Consider the following 21,707-nt stretch of genomic DNA (forward strand, 5'->3'; position numbering starts at 1 on the left):
GGTTGTTGTCAGAATTGGCAGGACTAGGATAAGGGAAGGCAGTTCACGAATGATGACAAACGCGACTGATGACTCAGCTGGAAGTTACAATCTGAAAAGTTTATTTATGCTCCCTGCTCTGCTATCGTCAACATCCTCATCCACATCAGTAGGCTCATCGAAGTTACTGCCATTGGCCTTCCTTTGCTGTTGCTAGCTATTGGGTTTGCTTTTGTTGGCGTCGCCTTTCGTTGTCATTCAAGTGTTTTAATCAATTCTGATTTAATTTTACGCCCAATTAAGTGTGAAAGCGTTTGATGTTGGGCATCTACCAGTCAAGCCCCTAATGACTCTCCCCCTCCACCCTCTCTCACTCACTCTCTCCATATATGTGTATGTGTTTGTGTTTGCCTCTGTGTACACGTGTGTGCCAAACGCAATGGCGATGAGCAGGCAAGCGTAAGGAATGAATATGGCATATGAACGTATTCAAGATCTGCATTAGTGTATGGCATGCGTTTGCTTTGGGACAAAAAGGAATGGCCATTCTATTGATTCACTTTGTTAAAATTAAAATGTGTAAATGCTGATACCATTGTATCAAAGAGTTACCAACTTGCTAGTTCAATGTCAAATACAGAAATGATTGAATGAGAGCGCATTGCAATCATTCATTTAAATAAGTTGAAGAAATAAATACAAAACTGGCATAGGAAATTAAACGATACGAAGTGGGGAAAAAGGACGTACATACATATGCACATATGTATAACAAACAGGTTTTTACTTGCGTTTATATGATGAGGGCAACAAAAAAATAGTGCCTACTTTCAAATGCCCACACCCAATAAGTGAATGTATAATGAAAAAACGCCATTTAACATCAGACAGCAAGTATGGGAATAACGACATCTCTGGTTTATCCAAGAGCCTGCCTCAATCATTCTATGAAGACAAAATCTGCAGCTTAAGCTAAGTTGCGGCCAGTGTTATTAACTTTGTTAGGTGAGGGGTTTTGTATCGAAATATCGAGGGCAGGACCGCACAAATGGTGCGAACATTTTTTGCTCCAATCCAATTGGATTTCAATAAAGATTGACCACCTAAGTTCTCTTTTATTTAAACTGATACATAAAACTATTCTTACTAATAAAATTGTATACAAGTGTGTCAAAAAGCGGCTTTTGTATGCATTCATGTAGTCCTCTAATACACAAATATGTGCTCTGCTTTATTACATTTTTTTCGACAATGCCAGCATTGGATGTGGCATTAAAGAAACCGGAAATTTTGTATAAAGACCCTCAGGATTAACTAACAGCCGATTTTGGCTTAGTAGCCCATAATAAGGTATACATACAACACACACATACTTACAAGTATGTACGCACAACAGCTCTCGCACACTCACAGCTGCCACTACACAAGCCACCATCCCATATCTATGACACAACACGACCATTTTATGTAATATAAGTAGTTGTTGTTGTTGGTGTTTTCTTTTGCATTGCTGGCCTGGCTTTCAATTTCTATCTGCATCTCTCACTTTGCCTCTGCCACTTTGCTTTCGCCTCAAGTACAAGTAGTTCCGTCATATGTGCGCAGTCTAGTTGTTGAATTACATACATATGTATGTATATACTTGTACATAAGTATGTGCGTATGTACATATGTATGTAGATTTGTTTATTTCGTTCATTGTTGGTGCGCTTGTCTATGCTAATTTGCATTTGCCTAACAATGGAAAACTTTCTACTTATGACAGAGACAGTAATTGATGGTAGCTCAGTGGTGACTTTAGTCGATACTGCCCTACCTAACAAATATTAATCAACAGCATCATCATCAACCCCCAAGCATTGTGGAAGCTTTGGTCTGTATGACAGCCGATCCGATCTCTCTATGTTTTTGGATATGTTTACAGGTAATCAATATTTCACATAGCTCTTGGATAACACATCATTATACTAAAATTAATTTGAAAATGATTATATTTTATAATGTACTTACCTTAGAAGTCTATTTAAATGACCCTTTTCCAATAATAAGGCAACGAAATATAATGCAGTCAATGTTCGAGCATATTTCATTGATTCAGAACTTTTTGAGCAACAACTGCTATTCAATCAGTTTTGAAGAATCCAACCGAACCTAAACTAACATTCTTAGTTAAATGGGTCGAACAAACATTACTTATTAAACCTATTCCAATGCCACAAAATATCTTTGCTTAAGATTATGACCGACTTATACTATACAGCACAATCTCAAATAGTAGAACATGAGGCACTCACAGCGCTGGATATTACTTCTTTTTGTAGAGATATTTCAAAGTTAACCTTAAATTATTTTATGTAGTTTTATTTGCGAAAACAGCCTACATCCATGCCCAGCGTTTCACGTCAACGTTTAATGACGTAATGTTCTAGGTGCGGGATATTTATCGCCTTCAAGAAGCAATCGGAGTTTGTGACTAACTTTCGAAAACCTGTTAACGAGTCGAACACTTAATGCTATACTATGGCTACCCGTTGTATAAGTTAATTACACCCCTCATGCACAATTTATTACTTAGGTATCCAAAAATGTTTGTATATGTAACAAGAAAGCGCCAGTGTGGGTCCGGTCCTATACTCGTAGTAGTTGGCTGTGTGCTGTGTGTCATAAAACCGCTTTGACGTTAATTTAGTACTCGCTGCCACCATCCCTAATATACGCCCTCATCTATTCTGGACCGACTTAAACATAGATTTTCCTTACTGGGGACAGAGGACTTGCTTACACCAAAGAGCAGTATACCACGATAATAAAATGCCTAACTTCTTTCACTTGAATTGGCGCACAGGTGTTATTGAGTTGTTTACCACGGTTAAATAATCGGGCTATTGTAGTAGTAGGCAGGAAAAGGTGTCCTTGAATGCGTGTAACACATACATTCCCCTAAAAATAAGTCGCTTTTGGCATCTCCACACATAGTGGAAGGCTCCATTCCACTAGTTTGCGGATAAGAAAAGGCAATCATACATTTTGTTAAATATCATCCATTTATTTGCAGTTTCACAGCCGATAATACATAAATTTCGTTTTACATGTTTGAGAATTTTGATGTTGGAGATTGAAATAAGGCTGTTTTTTATTGAAATATGCTTCACTCGTCGCTCGGTTTGCATTTTTTCAAGTGTTCATAATGTGTTGTGCCATAACGAGTTTTATGTTAATTATGCTGTGTTGTGTCGTTTGTGTGCTCTGTGTGGAGATGGTGTGTTCTGTAGGTGTGTGTTAGTATCTTAAACTTTTGTATTTGAATGATGTTGTTTTGTGCATTTCTCACTTTTAAAGTCCCACCATGGCTGAGGTGATTTTCTATTTATATAAATAATATACATGTACTCGTATATATCTATATAAAGGTTGCAATTGTGTGTGAAAACTTAATTAACTACAAATTTTGGGTTTGTAAACTTTCGACATATTTCACTTTCACGTTCGTGTTTTAGGTGGATGAACATGCTTGGATTGCAAATACGTGAAAAACTAACCTCAACTGTAACTTAGAACTATAACTGTAATCGGCCCTGCGGTACAGCTGTGTGTGATGTGTCAGAGGAATAATATACACATGACTTATATCCTTTCCTCGATAAATAAACCGCGGCCACTCACTAAGACGCTGCCTACTAGCTGTTGAACACACTTTTCCTGCCGCAAAAAACGTGATCTCGTAACACCTTTGTGCTTAATTTTGAATCAACTTATATTCATTTTTTTTTTTTTTTTTGTTTTTTCATATAGGTATGATTTTTTTTATAAAAACATTTTTGTGCCATATTGACGAATTTTGAAATAATTTATTTTATGCCAAAATAAGATGAACACTTTTGCTAAGCCGAAATATATAGGAAAAACCAAACGCTGGCACTGTTCGTTCAGGGCAGTTGGCTGTATAGGCCAGCGTTTCAAGTAGTAGGCAGCGATGTGGACTGACACCCTAACTTACTACTACTACGATTAACTGTAGCGTTTGGAAAAAAAAGATAGTAAAAGACTTATTCTTCAATAGTTGCATTGCGCATACGCCAAGTAACGAGCAGCTTACAATTGTTTCACGGAACTATCCTTAATGGGTTTTTGTGTGAAAAATCGACTGAGGTTATTAGATGCCGTCGTTGCTCGCGCCTTTTTTATGAGCCTTATATGTAATTATTATTTTATATAATTTTTTTTTGTTTTAATTTTTAATTTAATGTTCCTATCCCTCTCCACGCTGCATAACTCGACGCAACGACTCCTCGTACACTACACTGAGATTGGTGTTAGTGTGTATGTGTTTGTAATGAAATTGTGTGTGAATGTGTTTGTTTGTGTGTGAGGGTATTGCTTGATTTAGTAGACAATCAGGAGATTATTCTCATTAAAACCAGCCGAGTGGCCAGCATTACGTACAATGAAGCAAGAGCCATCGAAATGCATGCGCTTCTCATTACGGCTGCATGAAAAGGATGAGATAAGGACAAAGACAAAGCGTTTTCAATTTGCATGCAATGGTAGCACTGGGTAGTGTGCAGGTGGGGGAAGGCGATGTGTAAATACAACTTACCGCACAAATAGATGGGAAGTCTTGCCCAGCGAGGCAGTGCAGTGGATTCCGGGCGTAGTTAGAGTGGCGGATCCATTGCCAGGACTAGTGCGAATAAGGCACTTGTTGTGCTGGCGAGTTAGCTTTACCAGCCCATCGGCGGCTTGAGTTATACGAAAACCATTGATGTCATACACCTCAGTTCCATCCTCAGCGCAAGTATACGAGGAATTGGCAATTACCTCATGTGCATCCGGCACAAAGGAAGGGCCGTGGCGCGAGTCGCTGTTCAAAAAAGGCAAATGGCAAAAGGCAAAAGGCATAAGGCCGCGCCTATAAACGCTGCTCAACCATTGTCTACTCACTCATAGAATACTGCCAAAGTATAGTCCTTTGTCAGATCAGTGAAATTGTCAGTTGTGGTGCGTGTGCCAGCGGTATCCACCAGATAAATAAGAGCGCACGACTCACTTGTAAAACTCACTCCCTTATACCACATTTTGGCATACCGCCTGCAAGCCCATTAAAAGTCGGTTGGAATTTAATTAGAAATTTTGGATGAGCTTTGTGCAATTCGTTAACAACATTGTGTTGCAAGGCTTCGGCCTGAACACAACATTGCTGTATTGAACAAACTACATGGCGAAATGCAATGTTATATTGCGATTTGCTGCTTTCGATTGTTGCAATTTCTTTGTAATAGCCGAAAGGCCCTATTGTTTTACTGCTGATACTACATATTGGTACTCACACGAAATTATTTGTCTTCATGCCATCGTATGTTACAATCTCCACCTTGGAGCCGCTCTGCAGAATGCGGCCATTTGGGTGGATCAGGGCAGAGTTGCTGCAGTTGCGCGATAATGCCACAGCCACCATGCTGCGCTGATTTAGAACGCGTACGGCCTTGTCCAAGGTCATGTCAATACTACAAAAAAATACATGAAATTGTTAAAGAAAATTGTTTTGTATTACAAATATTGTTGAAAAAATGGGCAGACTGAAAAGTTGCCGAATTCAAGAAGCCAAATCAAGTAATGTGATGAGCGCAAATAAATAAAGATGAGATGGGAACCTGTACTGCCCTACTCACCTGCTACTACCTTAGTAGCAACGTAAATTTTTAAGCTGTGCATCATGACGTGCTCCCAAAATATTTATAAATATTTTGTAGAATTGAAAACCTTATTAAATCAACATAAATACAAGCTGTCAACGATCATTTAAAAAAGAAGTTTTTTTTTTGCAAAATAAAACATACAGTGACTGTTAGAGTATTCGTCGGATTTGTTTACACGCTGCTTTAAAAAAAGAAAACTTAAGGCACGGTGAAATAGGCAAATATTCATTCACTCATTACAAAGCATGACATTTTAATTGACATTAAGAAAAACTTAACGAAGTATGCCAGTATGCTACCACAAACCACTTTACTTTACTTCATAGCCTACTTGTAAAGTAACACAGAATTTTTGCATGTACGACCTTATCGTTATCCGATCTAAGCGGATACCAAGGTTGGTTAATGTTGCTGTTCTACTTTTTAAAATAATTGTGTTCACAGACCATCTTACTTATGGGGAATTTTCTTCGTTTCTTGTTTAAGGTGCCTTGGTGCTGTAAAATAAGAATAAAAAACAATAGTATACGTACCGTACGCCCTCACGCAAACGCAGTTGGATGGTACCATTGGACATGGCAATGGGGCCTGATCCTGGGCAAGGCGGTGGTGTATTGTTCTCGAACTCGAATGTACGCGAGCTTACGCGCCCCAAAGCATAGGGTGGTGGCGGCATAGGTGATGGAAATTGTTGAGTGTGGTGAGTCTGGGACTGTTAAATGAGAACACCATTTAAACAGCATTCGAAATTGTCATTTCGAATTTGCAACGTACCATGCAATAGGCGCTGTCATTTTCGAAAGCAAACGGAGTCACCGGAGTCATCGGATAGCGGCCACCTAGTCCATTGCTGCCACGCGAGATGTTGCTGCTGCACGGGGCCAGACCAACTGGCTCATAGCTAGCGCCCCCAGCATTCAGTCCGCCATACTGCGAATGCGAGGACGGCAAGTGCATGCCGATGGGCATAAAAGCGCGCCCGGTGGTGTTAGTCTGGCTCGAGCACTCCTTGGCCAATACATTGGTATTGGTGCCAACACTAGCGCTATTAGTCAGGCTGCTGGTGCTACCACGCTCCAAGCTGCCAATTGACAGGTTGCTCATGCGCGGACCTAGTGTAGGCAAGCAGCGCACAGTCGCTTGCTAGAAAAAACAACAACATGTCATGTCAACATGCTTATTGTGCTGAATGAAAAAATGTTCCATGTTCCGTAAATTAAATTTAAATTAGCAAACCAAATTCAAAGAATTGCAAATTATACTCCTCAATGTTTCCGTTTATAATAAAAGATGAAGACATTTTCTTTCAACTCAAAAGCAGATGAAAAAATTCGTACACGTGTCATCGAAAGATGACAGCACGGTACTGCAAGGCAATGACGTAATAAAAATAATGAAAGAATGACACGAAGAAACGCCTTCTAAATTCTCTCGCACTCTCTTTCCATCTAAGCTGACTTGTATTTTTTTGAGCAGGACGGAGAGGGAAAGAGAGAGAGAGAGCAAAAGAAGAAAAATTATCGCTGGCACGTGTGTCCACTTACCGGCGATGGATTGTTGTTGGTGAAGACCGAACGTTGGCGCACGCCATTCGGAGCCTTTGTCGGCGAACGCAAAATGTTGTTAATCTTGTCATTCATTTGCGCACGCGTTAGGAAGTCTTCCGCATTGAAAATGCCCACACGGCCACTTTTCGGGGTGTGCGGATCCTGTTTGGGTTCGTCACATCCCGTGTGCTGGCACTGCACCTCTTTGGTGGTTGTCTTGGTAACTGTTTTCGATTCGGTCACCATTTTCGCGATTCACTTCTACGTTTCTTGATTTTTGTTTCTGAGTAAAAGTATTGAAATCACACTACCGTTTTTTTTTTTTTTGTTTGTATTTTTGAGAGGTGTACGCGAGTGCACACAATGCGGAAAACAATATTTTCTTGGCACGAAAACACAACGACTCAAAGAGAGGAATTTAATTTTTTATTTTTTTAGTTTTATACTTTTCAAGAGCTCTGCTCGCTGCGGCAATTTTCTAAAGAATGACTTATCTCTACACTGAGTCTACTGTTTAACTGTCAAAATTTGACAAATCGTCGCCTACTCTGACGTTTGCCTGTGGAGAAAGGCAAATTGAGTGACAAAACCAATTAGAAGTGTTATAAAACGTTAGCAATCTTAATAAGCGGCATACTTTTAGGCTCAAAAATTTTACCATCGCTGAGAACATTTTAAAGCATGACTAAGCTAAAATGGCTTTAAAAAATCCGTACATCAAACTACACATGTGTGTGTATGTTATACTTGTATGCATAGATGTTGTATGTTCGATGAGGCTTTTCTGGCTACGGTGTGTATATGAACATTACTGAAGAGAAATGGGCACTTTTTTAGAATAGACATCTCATCCCATTCAGACAATTTCAATTTTCAATATTAAAATATTTGTTATCATGATAAAATAAACCAATAACGACTGGCATTTTAATTGCAAGTTTTCTGCAATGATTTTGTCACTTATTCCAAATATATTTTATTATAGGCATAAAGACACTAAAATCTGCCACAATGCTACTTGCGATATTCAAATCTGTTAGAACTTACAGTGTGCACTTTAATGAAATTAACTTTAATTCACTTAAAACGAGAACGAGACTTAAAACCGCGGACAACCAACTTTGTTCGCACTGGCACACCAAATGAAAAGTGCCTGACAGCTGAGGAAAAAGGATGTGTCAATGATCACGGACGTGCCAACTTAATTGCTAAGAAATGTGCCCTAATTTCCTAAACGGCTTAGTTCGCTATGCTTAAAGTTAAATTTTCCGTTTCTCTACTCAATTAAGCGTATGAAAAGTATATACAATTCAACAAATTGGTGCGAATCTTGTGTGCAAAACAATATTTATAAATTAACTGATTAATTGAGATAATTGCATATGAAAAACTAGCCGCGATTAATAACAGGAAAATAATTTTAAATTATGAATGCTGATATAATTAAGAATTCAACAGATAGTCGGTTTCGTGAAAAATTTCTCACTTGTTAATAAACTGCACTGGACTGGATATTAAATAAAGATATTTTTTTAATTATGACAAACAAACTGAAGACCACAAAAAAATGCAAAACATTTAATTTTAAAGTTCACTTCACTTTAAAGTTAACAAATCGGCGAAAATGCAAAAAATATTGCAATTAATTTTCAGTAAATAACATGACTAGGTCGGATGGATTGTACATACAATATTAAGGGTGATTAATAACAGAAAATAATTGTAATAACAATAACAGATAACAGCCTGAGAAAATGTCCACACTTGCATGGACATTGGCGGAAGAGAAAGAAAATGAGCTGGAGTAATTTTGCTGAAGTCCCAGGACTGATTTAGCATCTGAGTGGAGACACTACAAGTATTCCAATGCAGACGGTCATATTATCTTTTCAAGCTGCCAACACGAATGGCACAATGATTGACATGCAGACTATCATCAATCAGACATTAATCATAGGTTATGTCTAACAAAACACCATTGCAGCTACAACTAGCTGTGAACGTACTACTATAGATGTTATAATTATGTGTGCCCGTGTGTGGAAGCGACCTTGCCAGCCAACCTATTCGTTGTGGACCCCTGCCTGGCAAAGCCTTTGGCGGCATCATCATCGCCGGGGTCTGTTGCGGCATATTGACAAATTGCTTTCTATTGGCAACACTCATGGTCGCTTTGCAGCAACATTTATTGCTGCCATCGCTTGGCTATAGTTCTATGTATATGTATGTATGTCGTCTGCTTATTATAAGTATGTACATATGTACATATACCCGGACGTTATGCGACCATGTACTTATATGAGCGACAAGCAAAAGTGTCAAACCGAAAAGACTGCTCAATGGAAATTAGCCGCGTCTGTTGCACGACACGACACGACACTTTGAAAACTTTTATTTGGTCATTGCTACTTTGGCAAAAACAAACGCATAAACAAAACTTTTGGCCATTTGCACCATTTGGCCACTTTCCTTCAGTTTCATTGTTTACCGAATTGGGTTTATTAAACTTCGTGAAAAGTGAAATGCCCCTGAACTTCTGCGGGAAATGTGTGAGAAAACTATAAGTTCGCACAAGTATGCCTCTAATTGTTTATGCCAATTGCTATTTTGTGGTTATTAATATCTGTGGAGACAAATGGGCGCTGCACGTTAAATTTGATTTATTTGCATTTAAGTATACGAGTACGTATTGCCTAATGAGCGCATTGACTTTTTACCTTGTTTCTCATAGAAAAATACATTTTATTTGTACGCAAAGGCTATTCAGTAAATTACTACGTATTTCTCATTTCTAATTGTTGCATTTGTAAGTAAAACAAGGAAGCCTGCTTGTAAAATAAATACATTTTCCATGCTCAAGGTGTCACAATGAAACAAATTGGCTCAATTTTGAAAACAATTGCGGAAAAAGAAATGTGTTGACAATATTTTAAATGTGCCCTGTCTATATATTGCCCACAAGTGTCAGTGCTGGAATATATAATACTTATAATAAGCCAAGGACCCGCTCATTGGGACTGTTCTAAAAATCAAAGATGGGAACTTTATTTTTGTAGTTTTATAGCTTTGGCAGTAAATCAACGTAATTAATTCCGATGCTTGTTGACCTATATTTAAAGTTTTCAGCTATATTGGTGTACATTTAATTACAACCTAATTTCTAGTCTAAAATGTTCACACCATAAATCATTCGCAAAACAATGTAAGCCAATTAAGACCCGAAATGAGTGGAAATTTCCAAATTACAAAGTTATCAAATGAAAACAACCTGAAAACTAATGTCAGCATTAGCGATTTGGTGGATACTCTGTATTCAGTTGTCATTATTTTAATTAATTCTCTTAAACATTTGTTCATTATATTAGGAAATATTAATGAATGGATATATATATATAATATGGTATAATATATATTTAATATATCGCATATAGGCAATGTTCCGCAAATCGATAATAAAAAATTTTAAATTCAACACATTGTATATCTTCTAGGCGACGAATATTTTTTTCGTTACTAAATAATTAATGTTATATTCCTTTTATTTCGTTATGTTGATCAGCCTACTTTGCTTATGACTAATACTTGTAACTTGGTTTTCATTTATCTGAAATGGAAATTAAGACTTCTTCAAACATTTTTTGATATCAACGTTAGTTAATAGAATTTGCTATTTACATTATTTAATTCGTAAGGCTTTTTTTCAGGCTTTTTGAAACAGGTTGAAACAAGTGTTTCAATACTTGTGGCCCAACACTTTTGAATTGAAAATTGAATATGAAAGTGTTTTTAATAACGTAAGTTCCTATGAGTATGATGGTTTCTATCTCTCTGGCTACTTTTAAAACACCGAAAAATGCGGACTGTTTGAGGGAAAAAAAATTGCAATTATATACAAGTATGTATATATTTTTATATATGTATAGGTATTTATGATTCTATCTGGGACACACAATCCTTACCTGGTATATAGGGCATTGCAAGTTCCCAATTAAAACTGATCGTTTGATATGGAGAATTTACGGCCAGTGGCCGTCGTTGTCACACAACATCATTAAAATTTTAGCGCAAAAGTTCAAAAATAAATCCGAAATGTATTTCCAAGTGGCCGGCTGGTTTATTTATAATAATGACGAAAACGAACAGTGCGACTTGTGCAATCGCACACAAAATTGCACTGCAAGTTGAAAGTGAAAACTAATTTCGTCGTGCCTCGTTTACATACATACTTGTATGTACATATTCGTAAGGCGACAAAATTTATAGACATGTCAATGAACTTTGCGTTTGTGTTGACAAAGATATGACTATGGTGGCTGAGTGGAAAATTTGTGCGCATTTTGCCACTGGAGTGAAGTGTTGTAACCCGCTTTGGAAATGACGCGCTTTATAAATGATTTGCTGACGTCATTGGCATGACGGCACAAATTGCTTGCCCCAACTTATGGCATAATTGTGATGTACATACTTTTAAATTGATTTCTTAAAGGCACTCAATTGTTTTATTTCGCATCTATACATATGTACATACATATATTTTGTTCATTAAAAGCAACTGCGACAATAGCCACACTTGCTTTAATGGGCTTTTGTGTTTCATGCTGTGCAACAGAAGATGGAAAATTAATTGATTGTCAACATCACCATCAGTACATATGTATGTAGGAATGTACATACGTACATAGATATATGTATGAGTGTGTGTAGAGACACAGGCTGCCTGATCTTTGTTAATCTGGCGAGGCGAGGCATATGAATTATTTACTGATATAAAGTCGGGAACACAAAGCTCGCCCTGCCTGCCTGCTCATTGATTGGCATTTTGCTGCCACGCGCTCGCTGAAAGCCCCGGATCGACTTCCATCAATATTGTGGCATATTTGGCATTCCAAAATATTTCGTATTGTCATTGCAAGCAAATTTTCTGGCAGCCATAAATCGTATTAACTTCTTGCAACTTGAGTGACTTTGTTTACAAACCCCATGCTGAGTTTCTCGGTTATCTGTCAAGTGAGTCAAAATCCTAGAGATTTCCTGGAAGCAACACACACACACACACACACACATATGTATGTTACACACCCATACGCAGTTCCGCTATGACCAATAGGGGTTGACTGTCGTGCCCCAAAAATAGCCCAGAAGTGTGCCCCTCATGCAAAGGTGACCACACACACACACACACACAGTCGCCAGTTTGATCTTTTTGGGTTTGACGTCACTACTTTGTGGTCTGTGCCAACAAACTGCAGTGGCGCCCGCCATAATTGTTGTCCCTATAAACCATCCAGACAACAGCACCCCCTGGGGTCGGCGACGCTGTGCGTTAAAAGGTGTTCGTGGACTTTCGCAAGATTTAATGCACACTGGCGCTCTGCCCGCTTGTCAACCAACATTTTTCGCTTAATTTGAGCGACAAATGTCTGACGTTGTGGGTTTTTTTTTAAATTTTATTTTTTGTTGAAAAGAAATCGGTCAAAGTATTATTCATCTATTTATATTGATTTTTTGACGTAATGCTCAATTGTTACAGATTGTTGGCCCTGAATAGAACTAACCTAGCCAGTCGTAGTAATATGAATCCTTCACACCTTACAAAACGAATTTGGGCAAGGTCTAGCCACAAAATAAATGTATTACAAGGTCAGCAGAAACTAAAACTGGGTCTACATCATTCATTATAAGTTGGTATGCATATAACTCCCATAATGGTCATATGCTTACATATTAATGTAGTTGAAGGTTATTTGGTTTAACGGCTGCTTCCGGGTCTCTTAGCCCAGAAATACACCCACGCACGTATTGCGCTTGCAGCTGCATGGAAAGATATCGAAAAAGAGACGTGCCCTCTTATGCGAACACGTCGCCGCCCACTTTTCAGACAACCAGACTGGCCCAGCGGGCTCGCTGGCTCGCTGGCTCACCAGCTAGCTGCCAGCTCATAAATCACACGGCTCAACGCTCCCGTTCCGCTTTTCTTTGCTTTATCATTTCGGCTCTTTTTGCTGTTATTGGGGCTCATTTAAAATTCTATATTTTATTATGAATTTTTTCGCTACAGCTTAAATTTATAACACGTGCATTGTGCAATTTGTATGCCGTATTCATACCCTTTTATCTTTGCGCTCTCTTTCCTCATCTCATTTTATTTTCCTTTTGCTAAATAAGCCAACAACAAAAAATGTATTTATTCATGGAAGTGGACGGGGGTGGAGAAAAAGTGAAAACAAATGCTCTCGGAAAATTTGAAAAGTTTCCGGTTGCCTTATCCATTACTTTACTCCCGTCTTCCATGTACGAGTATGTACTCGTATATTCGAAGACTTGCAGTCGCAAAAATCATCGTCCACAAGTTCAATGATTCGTACCAGTCGCGACATCGTAAAGCCAATAGCCAACTATTGTTTGTAAATGTAAATGTGAATGTAATTGCAGATGCAAGTCGTGGTCTAGTCGAGTCATTGACTCCATTCAGCAGGAAATGGGATTGACGGCGCCGACGTAAATAGCCTTCGTTTAGAGCACAAAACGACAACTAACTGAATAGCTTGGCAAAAACTCTGCTGCAGCCGTCGTCTGACGTAGGAAACCCCTTCCCCTGGCAACCCAGTCTGGCTGCTGTTACTGCTGCTGCTGCTGCTGCTGACTCACCAGGCTGCGGTGTCGTGTGGTGGCTTACAATGATGCCACCAACAACTGTCAGTCTTAATGTGGCCCTGCGAAAACAAGCCAGAACAAGACAATGTACAATGCTGTGCACCTTTTAAGCAATCGCCGACAGCAGACGTCCCACAGGCACGCCGCGGGACGACAATGTCGGTTTTGGTCAACCTCCATTTTGTGAACCATTTTCATCTTTTATTTTTAATATACATATACATATATAGTAGGTATGTACATATTTTTTTTTATTTATTGCCATTGTAATTGTGGGCTGTGGCTTCTGGCTGCGGCAGCTTCTGTCAAGAGCTCGTCACATGAGTGGCAACATAAACGAGGACAACGCACAACTGGGCGCTGGAATGTTGTCCGCAAAATGCTGCACGTGCCCCTGCCTTCAGCTCGAGTCAATATTTGGAAAATGAAAATTGTTTACGCATGAAATTTAATATAATTTCACAGTTGGATATATACTCGTACTTACATTTCTGTACTTTCTTTTCATACCAATTTGTGAAGCACACACACGTACCTAGGTACTCGAGTTATGAGAAGTTGTTATCCCCAGAAAAAGCAAAGTGACAAGATTAAAAAAATGTATGAATATATTTGTACATTAAGTGCTTTGAAATGAAATGAAATTTAAGTGCACAGTATATACAAAAATGTTGTGGTAGTTTTCTCTTTTTGAAGAATTTTTTATTTACTATAAGTAGGGATTTGTAAGGTTTTATTGGCTTTTGTTGTTTCTCAACTTCCCAGAAATGTAAGGACATAAATATGCTCCTGACTGTTCACATCGTATTAACTTTTCAGTGTTATTGTTGCATTTACTTGGAAGTGCAAACAATCACGAATATTATACAAGTAAAATGGCTTCTTTTGACTCAATTAGGCTTGTTAAGGCGCCAAACTGTTTAACCTTTTCACTGCTGACGAGGGTTATTCTATTATTGGCTTGAGAATACAACAAATGTGTCCCTTAAAGCGCAGACACTCGACATTGAATTCTGAGGGTTGTGATGTGCGTACTTTCATTTATTTCCGAATCGAAATGCCTTTTAATTATGTTTGGTTTCTCACACAAAAAGTTCTGATGCTGTTGTGTGTTTGTTTACGCCCATTCTGTGTTTATTTTCAACAATTTTATGGCACTTTTGCACTTGACTTCCATACAACTTTTAATTTATGTTTATTTTATTTATTTGTTTTTTATTTTTTCATACGCGAATGAATGTTTCTGTTCATGTCTATATCTTCAGCAAGACACATTCGCGTTCTTTTATAAAAATGTCGTCAAGTCATTAGAAAACCACTACAATAATGAGCCATTATCATGAATTTATGTGCGCTTTTAAAGCATATTTAATATTATTTAATTGCCACGCAGACGAAACACACGAAGGTGGCACATACTTCACTTGCCATTGATAAAATTGTTATTATTGTTGTGTTTTTGTCATGATGAGGAATGTGGAATCTTGTATAAATAAATATTGAATTTCTGTGACGACAATTTTGGCTTTCAGGAATATCCATCCATATCTACATTTTAATTACTATATTGAATTCACATTCGATTTGCATCTCACATTCATAGTACATCTTATTAGCTTCTCGCTTCCTGATTTCAACAGACACTGAACTATTTCTGCTATGAATATTTCAATAGATATGTGAATATCTTTTTAGGATAGCCTGCTGCTGTCCATTGCGATGTTGGCTCCTATCTTAATACAATGATTTACTCACATAACTAGCAAATTGCATTATAGTTTGTGTACCTACGAGTATTTTGGACGCAGAAGCCTTTTAGCTGCGGTGGGCAACACAATTAGTTGGATGCTGCGTCCCCTTTAGGCAGACACGTCTAAAATTGGAGTTTATAATGCGATTACCGTCTTTGATGACAGCGTAGTAGGCAGTTGTCAAAGGAAACCGCAATCTCACTAATTAGTAGTTAAAAGCTCTTTAATTAACCGCTGACAGTATTTTATTTGCCCAAAAAATAAGTTTCAACTAACTAATTAAAATTGTAATTGCAAGTGCCGAGCAACAGGAGCATGATACCCGCTGCCTGCAGCAAGGTCATCCGCGTTTGGTTGTGGCTGACGCCTCCATTTTTTCCCGGCACAATGCCATTATGATTGCCACCAGTGCCACTGCCATCGCCACCGGAGCTGTTGCCGCGTCCGTCATGGTCGTTGCACAAGTCCTGCTGGCAGGAACGATAGTAGAAGCGGGACGAAGCATCTGTCCTAACGCCGTTTAATATCTGCGGGGAAGAAGACGATGAAAGGCGGGAAGGGGGTTCAGGGCTTGCAGCTGTAACTCAATGTGCTTAAAGCGATTGCTACAAGCGGCTGAGACTCTTGGGTCTTACCAGAGGTTTGTCCTGACAGTCACGTAAAAAGGAAATAACTTTGCTGGCATTGTGCTGGCGTCGCAGGGAAATGTAAACATAAAGAACAAAAAAAGGAAATATTAAAAAAAGTAAATTTTAAATTTAATTTAAAAAAGAGCTGCGTCTACAGGCCCAGCACAGTTGGTTCTTTAAATATTGTTAATGCTCATGTATTTTAATGCTTGTTGGCTTTGTTTTCATGCTGTTTGCATTTATAGTCCGCCCTCCCGCTGAGAGCCCAGAACACTGCCTGGAAATGTCATTATTATAAAATGCTGTTGTGCGCCGAAGGCAAAACTAATTTATGGCCGCTAATATTTGCACTATTTGCGCGGGGCATTTGCATAATTTTCGGCTCAACTGTGAGTGCCCCGAGTGCCCCGTTTTTCAACACCGATTCTTTTCACACCCGCACGACCTGGTGGTAGAAATTTAACCTTATTTTTCGAAAATAGCCAGTTTTTTCTGTACTCTTTAGAAGAATAGAATCGAATAGAATAGAAATATAGTAGGGTATAGTAAAAAGTATTTATGTATGTAAGCGTGAAAGAATCCATATAGATATATTCGTCCATCCCGCATGTACTTAAATCAATAAGATCTTAAGCTTAACAGTTATCTATATGTAACTTGGTAATAGATTTGTCCATACGTAGAGGTCTTAAAACACTTTAAATTGGTTTCATAAAAATTGGTGCATTATTACTATGGAATTGTTTGTGCTACAAGGCCTTTTATAGGTAGCTGTGGATGCAGAGTAATTAAGAGTCGGGATGACGGCACTTGAACGTTGTAGCCAGGCCCCCTACTGCGACGATTTTCTCAACTACCTTACAATTCTGTAAAGAACAGATTTTAGCCTACCACTAAATCTAATTTCTTTTAATTAAGTTTAAAAGCACCACCCATATTCGTACTACTCGTGCTATGAAAAGACTCTGCAAATATTTATTATTTTGATTTGCTGTCATAAAGGGGAGCTTGCAGTCTTTTCCGACCTCGCAGTTGGATCAAATTTATTGTGGTTAACGGCTTTGTGTGCAGGGGATAAGCCTTCTTTTGAACTTGTGCAGTTCCATCAACCCCCTTCCCCCATTTAGACAGTAACTATGTATGTACATACTACATACATAGAAATGTACATACATACATGTTTGAGGGAGCGTGCGTGTGCGCCTATGCGTGCCTACTCGCATTGTGTGGCTGGTGTGACTTTTTTACGCCTTCCTGGCTTTTCATTAAATTATGGTAATGGATTTTTTATGCACTTTGTCGCTTGTCTGTTCGCCAGCGACAATTTGTTGTCCCGACTGCTGGTATTCAACTTAAAGTACAAAAGCCCGAAAGTCAACAGAAATTGACAAAAATTTGAATTTTGCATAAAAGAGTAGGAGTTAAGTGCCAGCCGCTTGCCGTGCCAAATAGAATACTTCGCGGTCCGTCCCCAAATCTCAAGGAGCTTAAATTTAAATACACAAAGCTTTTGCTGCAAGCTGCAGCTCAATCACAAACTAATACTTTTTTATTTTTCTTTTTTCAAACTTCAATAAACACAAAACAGGATTTGTGTATGCATTTGTCACGATATATTAAAGTGTAGTTAAGGGGCTTTAATTGGAATTTTTGAGGCTTTTTAAAAGTGTAATGTATTTTGGTTTGGTTACTTTTGATTAATTGGCAAAGTAAATTGGGAAAATAGCAGGTGGAGAAATATTTAAAAATAAATCCTTGCTTGTAATAGTAATAAATAAAGAAATAACAAGGAATTTTTTAAAACCTGATTTAGTTTCGTTAATTTTGAAAAAATATAAAAAATATTGTTTGATTGTTCTAAACATTTCTATGAAAATTTCTAAGTTGATATTTAGCGTACATTTCCGGGAGAAATGCAGGAACTGCACTTGAAACTTGATTCTTCCGGAAGCGGCTTTCATCCGAAATAGTTATCTGTTCTTCAATAAATGCCAGCATGTACATATGTATATCGGAATGAATTACATCCCCACCCTACTTATGTATGTACTTCAAAGCGCAAAAGTTGCACTAATTTTCTCACAATTCCCCACACTATTTCTGCCATATTTTGTCGAAAATTGGTGCACGTGCTGCAACATTCAGTTGCCAAGCTGGTGCTGCATAAAAATCCATCTGTTACTTTGTTGCTGTGCAGAGGCAGCTTATAAGGAGGCTGAGCGTGTCCGTGAAGAGTTAAGCGACAGCAAAGTGTCAGCAATCCAAACCAAATCCTGATGTTGAGCAAACGTCACAACAAAGTTGTGTGTATGTGCTCAACATCCATTACATACACACGTTATACATATATACAAGTATACATATGTGTATGTAAACCCTCGTACCTTGAGCAGTTTGCGTTTGTGGCTCTTGGCATTAACGACACGTCGTGCCATTTTACAGCCATTGCTTGCAGTTTTCAATTTGAGAGGAACATTACAACTGCGAAGAATTTCAACTTACGAGCGCTTCCTGTCGCACGGTGAGGCAATATCTTTTGGTACAGTTGATGGGGGGCAACGAGGAGGCGTTCGTGAGGCAGGAGGTGTCACTGTACTCCTCCAAATAGCTGCAGGCGTAACAGTTGAGCGCTACAAATCATAACAAGAAAGCAGGACACATTCAAGTTTTTATAACATATATAATAGACAAACACATACTAAATATGTACATATATTATTATACTTATGTACATGCATATGTACATATGTATGTGCTCAAATATTAAACGAGGTCATGACGTTGCTTTTCGCTTTCATTTCATTGCTGTTGTTGTTGTTGTTGTTGCAAGTGTTGTTAGAGCTGTTTGTGCTGTCGCTGATGATGTGTCGTTGTGCTTTTCTTAGAATTTATTTATAGGCCATACAAACATCAAACCAACAGCAACAATAATAACAACAACTACAACAGCGGCAGCATCAACAAACATAAAATCTATAAAAATACAATTTTTTGTCTAAATTAATTTAATTAAAGTGAAAATGTTGGCAGCAGACTCTCTGTCTATTTGCCAACTGGCACGACTATGTCCTCGACACGTATGTTTCTGAACGCATTGTGTGTAATAACTATGACGTCAATACGAGCAGACATAGACAGCGAAGCAAGCCAACAACACGGTTTTCACTTTCCCAATGCCCAGCAAATGTGTAAACGAATTAATGACACGAGACTTCATAAAAATAGCTCGAAAAACATTGAAACCGCCGGGCACTTAGCCTCAGAACTGCAAGATCTCTTCGATTCCGATCCATTCAAATAAAGCTCATGAGCCGACAACTGCCACAGCTGCCACAGCTGCGACTTCTCCAATCTATAAATGCTAACAATGCTGACCATAAAATTACTGAAAAAGTTGCCAACACGTATTTTTAAATATTCGCAATAGTTTCTCCGCATGAATTCATTCAAATCTTCACACATCTAGCTATTGTCATTTTAAAAAGAAACTTAACTCATTAATTCTTGCTAATACTGTGGGCTATAACTTAGTGGGATTGTATTAGGGGTACAAAATATCGAAAAGATTCATTCATTATTCTCGATTAATAGAATTTTTGGCCTTTTGAAATATGCTTCCGATAACGCAACTATCTGTAATATACATGTATAGTATATACGCATACTTAATACTTAGCTTAAAATTTTCATTTTCAAAAAATGTAAGAAGCTTTTACAAGCACCCAGTTCTATACGCGTTATTTACATAACTAAAGTTATTTTTTACTTTGAAAAAAAAGTCGTAAAATAAATCTTGATTATGTATCGAAATTATTTACGCAGTTTTCTTCGAACAAACACTCTATGTAAAAGCTATTATTATTTTTTGTTTTTGTAATCAAAACTTGTTTTCTTCTTAAAAATGAGAATTGTACATCTTTAATGTTAACTGAATTACTTAACGTTAATTTGAATTTGTAATTTCTGGGTTTTTTAGCCTCACAGTGCACAGTTCATATTTCTACAAAAATTATTCACTCACTTCTTTGAGAATTGATTTGTATCATCAATTTGAAGAAATGAATTAATTTTAATGCGGCCACAGCCGAATGACGTCGGCAGTTGTTCCCAAGAACATATATATATTTATATATAGGTACATACTCGTATGTATATGTGTAATGGTTAGATAGAAAAAATCAAAACAAACAAAAGCGCGCAAAGCAACAAAGTTCTTGGAATAAAGTGGAGGACTACATGACCGAGCGAGCGTGCCAAAAACGTTTCCGATCCACCTGATTTTCACACGAACTTAAAAGAAATATTTTCAAATTATATGATGATGAAGACAAAGCGACTTATACAAGTATACACGAACTTAGTTGTATGTACGTGTTGCATGGGAAAATTTTGATTATTTATATGAGCAGTAGCCCAATTATTTATGGCTATAGTTTCGTCATACACACTTCTTCTTCTGAAAACAATACAAACCATTCGTCAATGCAGCTGACGACAAGACACCCAAGACCGCATAGAATATGATGAGCTGAGTGGATTTCGACAGATTTCGCAGCACCATGTCAATGCGTATATAGCCACAATATTGATTTTGTGTTGACAATTAGACGAAAAGCGAATGGGCCGCAAGACTTTTTTACACTTGATGAAATATTATTTTGCACTGAAATGAATGACTGATTGGCAAGCTGATCGACTACTGGCATGTCTAGTAGACAAAAAGACAGCGCTAGTCGATGGTATATCTTATCAGAAAAGCAAGCTGATAAGAGTCATTTATCAAGTAGTGCAAGAAGGACTGGCCCATCATTTGTTTGCTCACACATGGCATTGTTTAAATAGTTATAAATGGCACATTTAATGCTTAATGTAATTCTCCTGTCTTTCTCTTCTAATTGCAGCCTGAGCGCTATGTACCCGGCTCTCCTATTTTTCGCGAAGCAAGCCCAGTGTCCAATGCGACGGCTCCAATAACAACTGCGCCCTCTGTAGCAGCCGCTCCACCGGCAGCGACAGGAGCACCAACAACTCCTAAAGGTCGTGGGAAAGGTATGGTCCATAAAATCAAACACAAGTTTGTCCAAACGATAATTAAAGCAAAGTAAATCAAAGCTCTTAAAAATGATGCATCCGCTTTTCTGTCGCTACATCCGCCAATACTGATCAATATTAGGTCATAGGTAGGGCCAAAAGCGCCTTAAAGATGGCTGGTTGCCTGACAACAGCTAAAAAGCCAGAAGTTGTCCGTGTTTTGGCCATATTTACGTGCTGGTTTTTTTCACTTAGCGCCTTGACTCATTAAATTGTTGATTCCTGTAATGTTTGGACAATAACTAGAACAGTATATTGGTCGGGGAATTGGCATAACGACCGCGCATAGTTTTCGATGTAAATATTTTGATGTTTTCAGTGCTCAGATTTCTCGATGCTGTTTATTATTTATAAAAATGC

The 21,707-nt window shown here is 38.1% G+C and overlaps 3 protein-coding genes across 4 annotated transcripts in view; 1 reads left to right on the plus strand and 2 right to left on the minus strand.

Annotated features, from left to right (window-relative positions):
- The first annotated feature begins 1,840 nt into the window (after positions 1-1,840).
- The window catches only part of LOC115628284 (mucin-5AC), a 41,439-nt gene continuing 21,572 nt past the window's right edge, over positions 1,841-21,707 (plus strand). The window contains exons 1-2 of the mRNA XM_030524319.1: positions 1,841-1,903; positions 21,158-21,305. Coding sequence (XP_030380179.1) covers positions 1,859-1,903; positions 21,158-21,305 — 193 coding nt within the window. The 5' untranslated portion in view covers positions 1,841-1,858. The remainder of the gene's footprint in view (positions 1,904-21,157; positions 21,306-21,707) is intronic.
- LOC115628291 lies at positions 3,003-7,728 on the minus strand. Its single transcript, XM_030524341.1, has 7 exons — positions 7,220-7,728; positions 6,450-6,818; positions 6,209-6,387; positions 5,307-5,483; positions 4,921-5,067; positions 4,577-4,840; positions 3,003-4,465 (listed from the first exon to the last, which is right to left on the minus strand). The coding sequence occupies exons 1-7, from the start codon at positions 7,466-7,468 to the stop codon at positions 4,363-4,365; spliced, it is 1,488 nt and encodes a 495-aa protein (XP_030380201.1). The 5' UTR covers positions 7,469-7,728; the 3' UTR covers positions 3,003-4,362.
- LOC115628302 lies at positions 15,829-20,898 on the minus strand. Of its 2 annotated transcripts, XM_030524353.1 has the most exons (4): positions 20,730-20,898; positions 18,759-18,886; positions 16,263-16,316; positions 15,855-16,154 (listed from the first exon to the last, which is right to left on the minus strand). In XM_030524353.1, the coding sequence occupies exons 1-4, from the start codon at positions 20,815-20,817 to the stop codon at positions 15,903-15,905; spliced, it is 522 nt and encodes a 173-aa protein (XP_030380213.1). In that variant the 5' UTR covers positions 20,818-20,898; the 3' UTR covers positions 15,855-15,902. The 2 variants fall into 2 exon arrangements, with proteins under 2 accessions (XP_030380222.1, XP_030380213.1); XM_030524362.1 differs by lacking the exon at positions 18,759-18,886 and having other exon boundaries at positions 15,829-16,154; positions 20,730-20,861.

Source organism: Scaptodrosophila lebanonensis, unplaced genomic scaffold (genome assembly GCF_003285725.1).
Source record: "Scaptodrosophila lebanonensis strain 11010-0011.00,11010-0021.00 unplaced genomic scaffold, SlebRS2 tig00000001-arrow-pilon, whole genome shotgun sequence".
NCBI classification, from domain to species: Eukaryota; Metazoa; Arthropoda; class Insecta; order Diptera; family Drosophilidae; genus Scaptodrosophila; species Scaptodrosophila lebanonensis.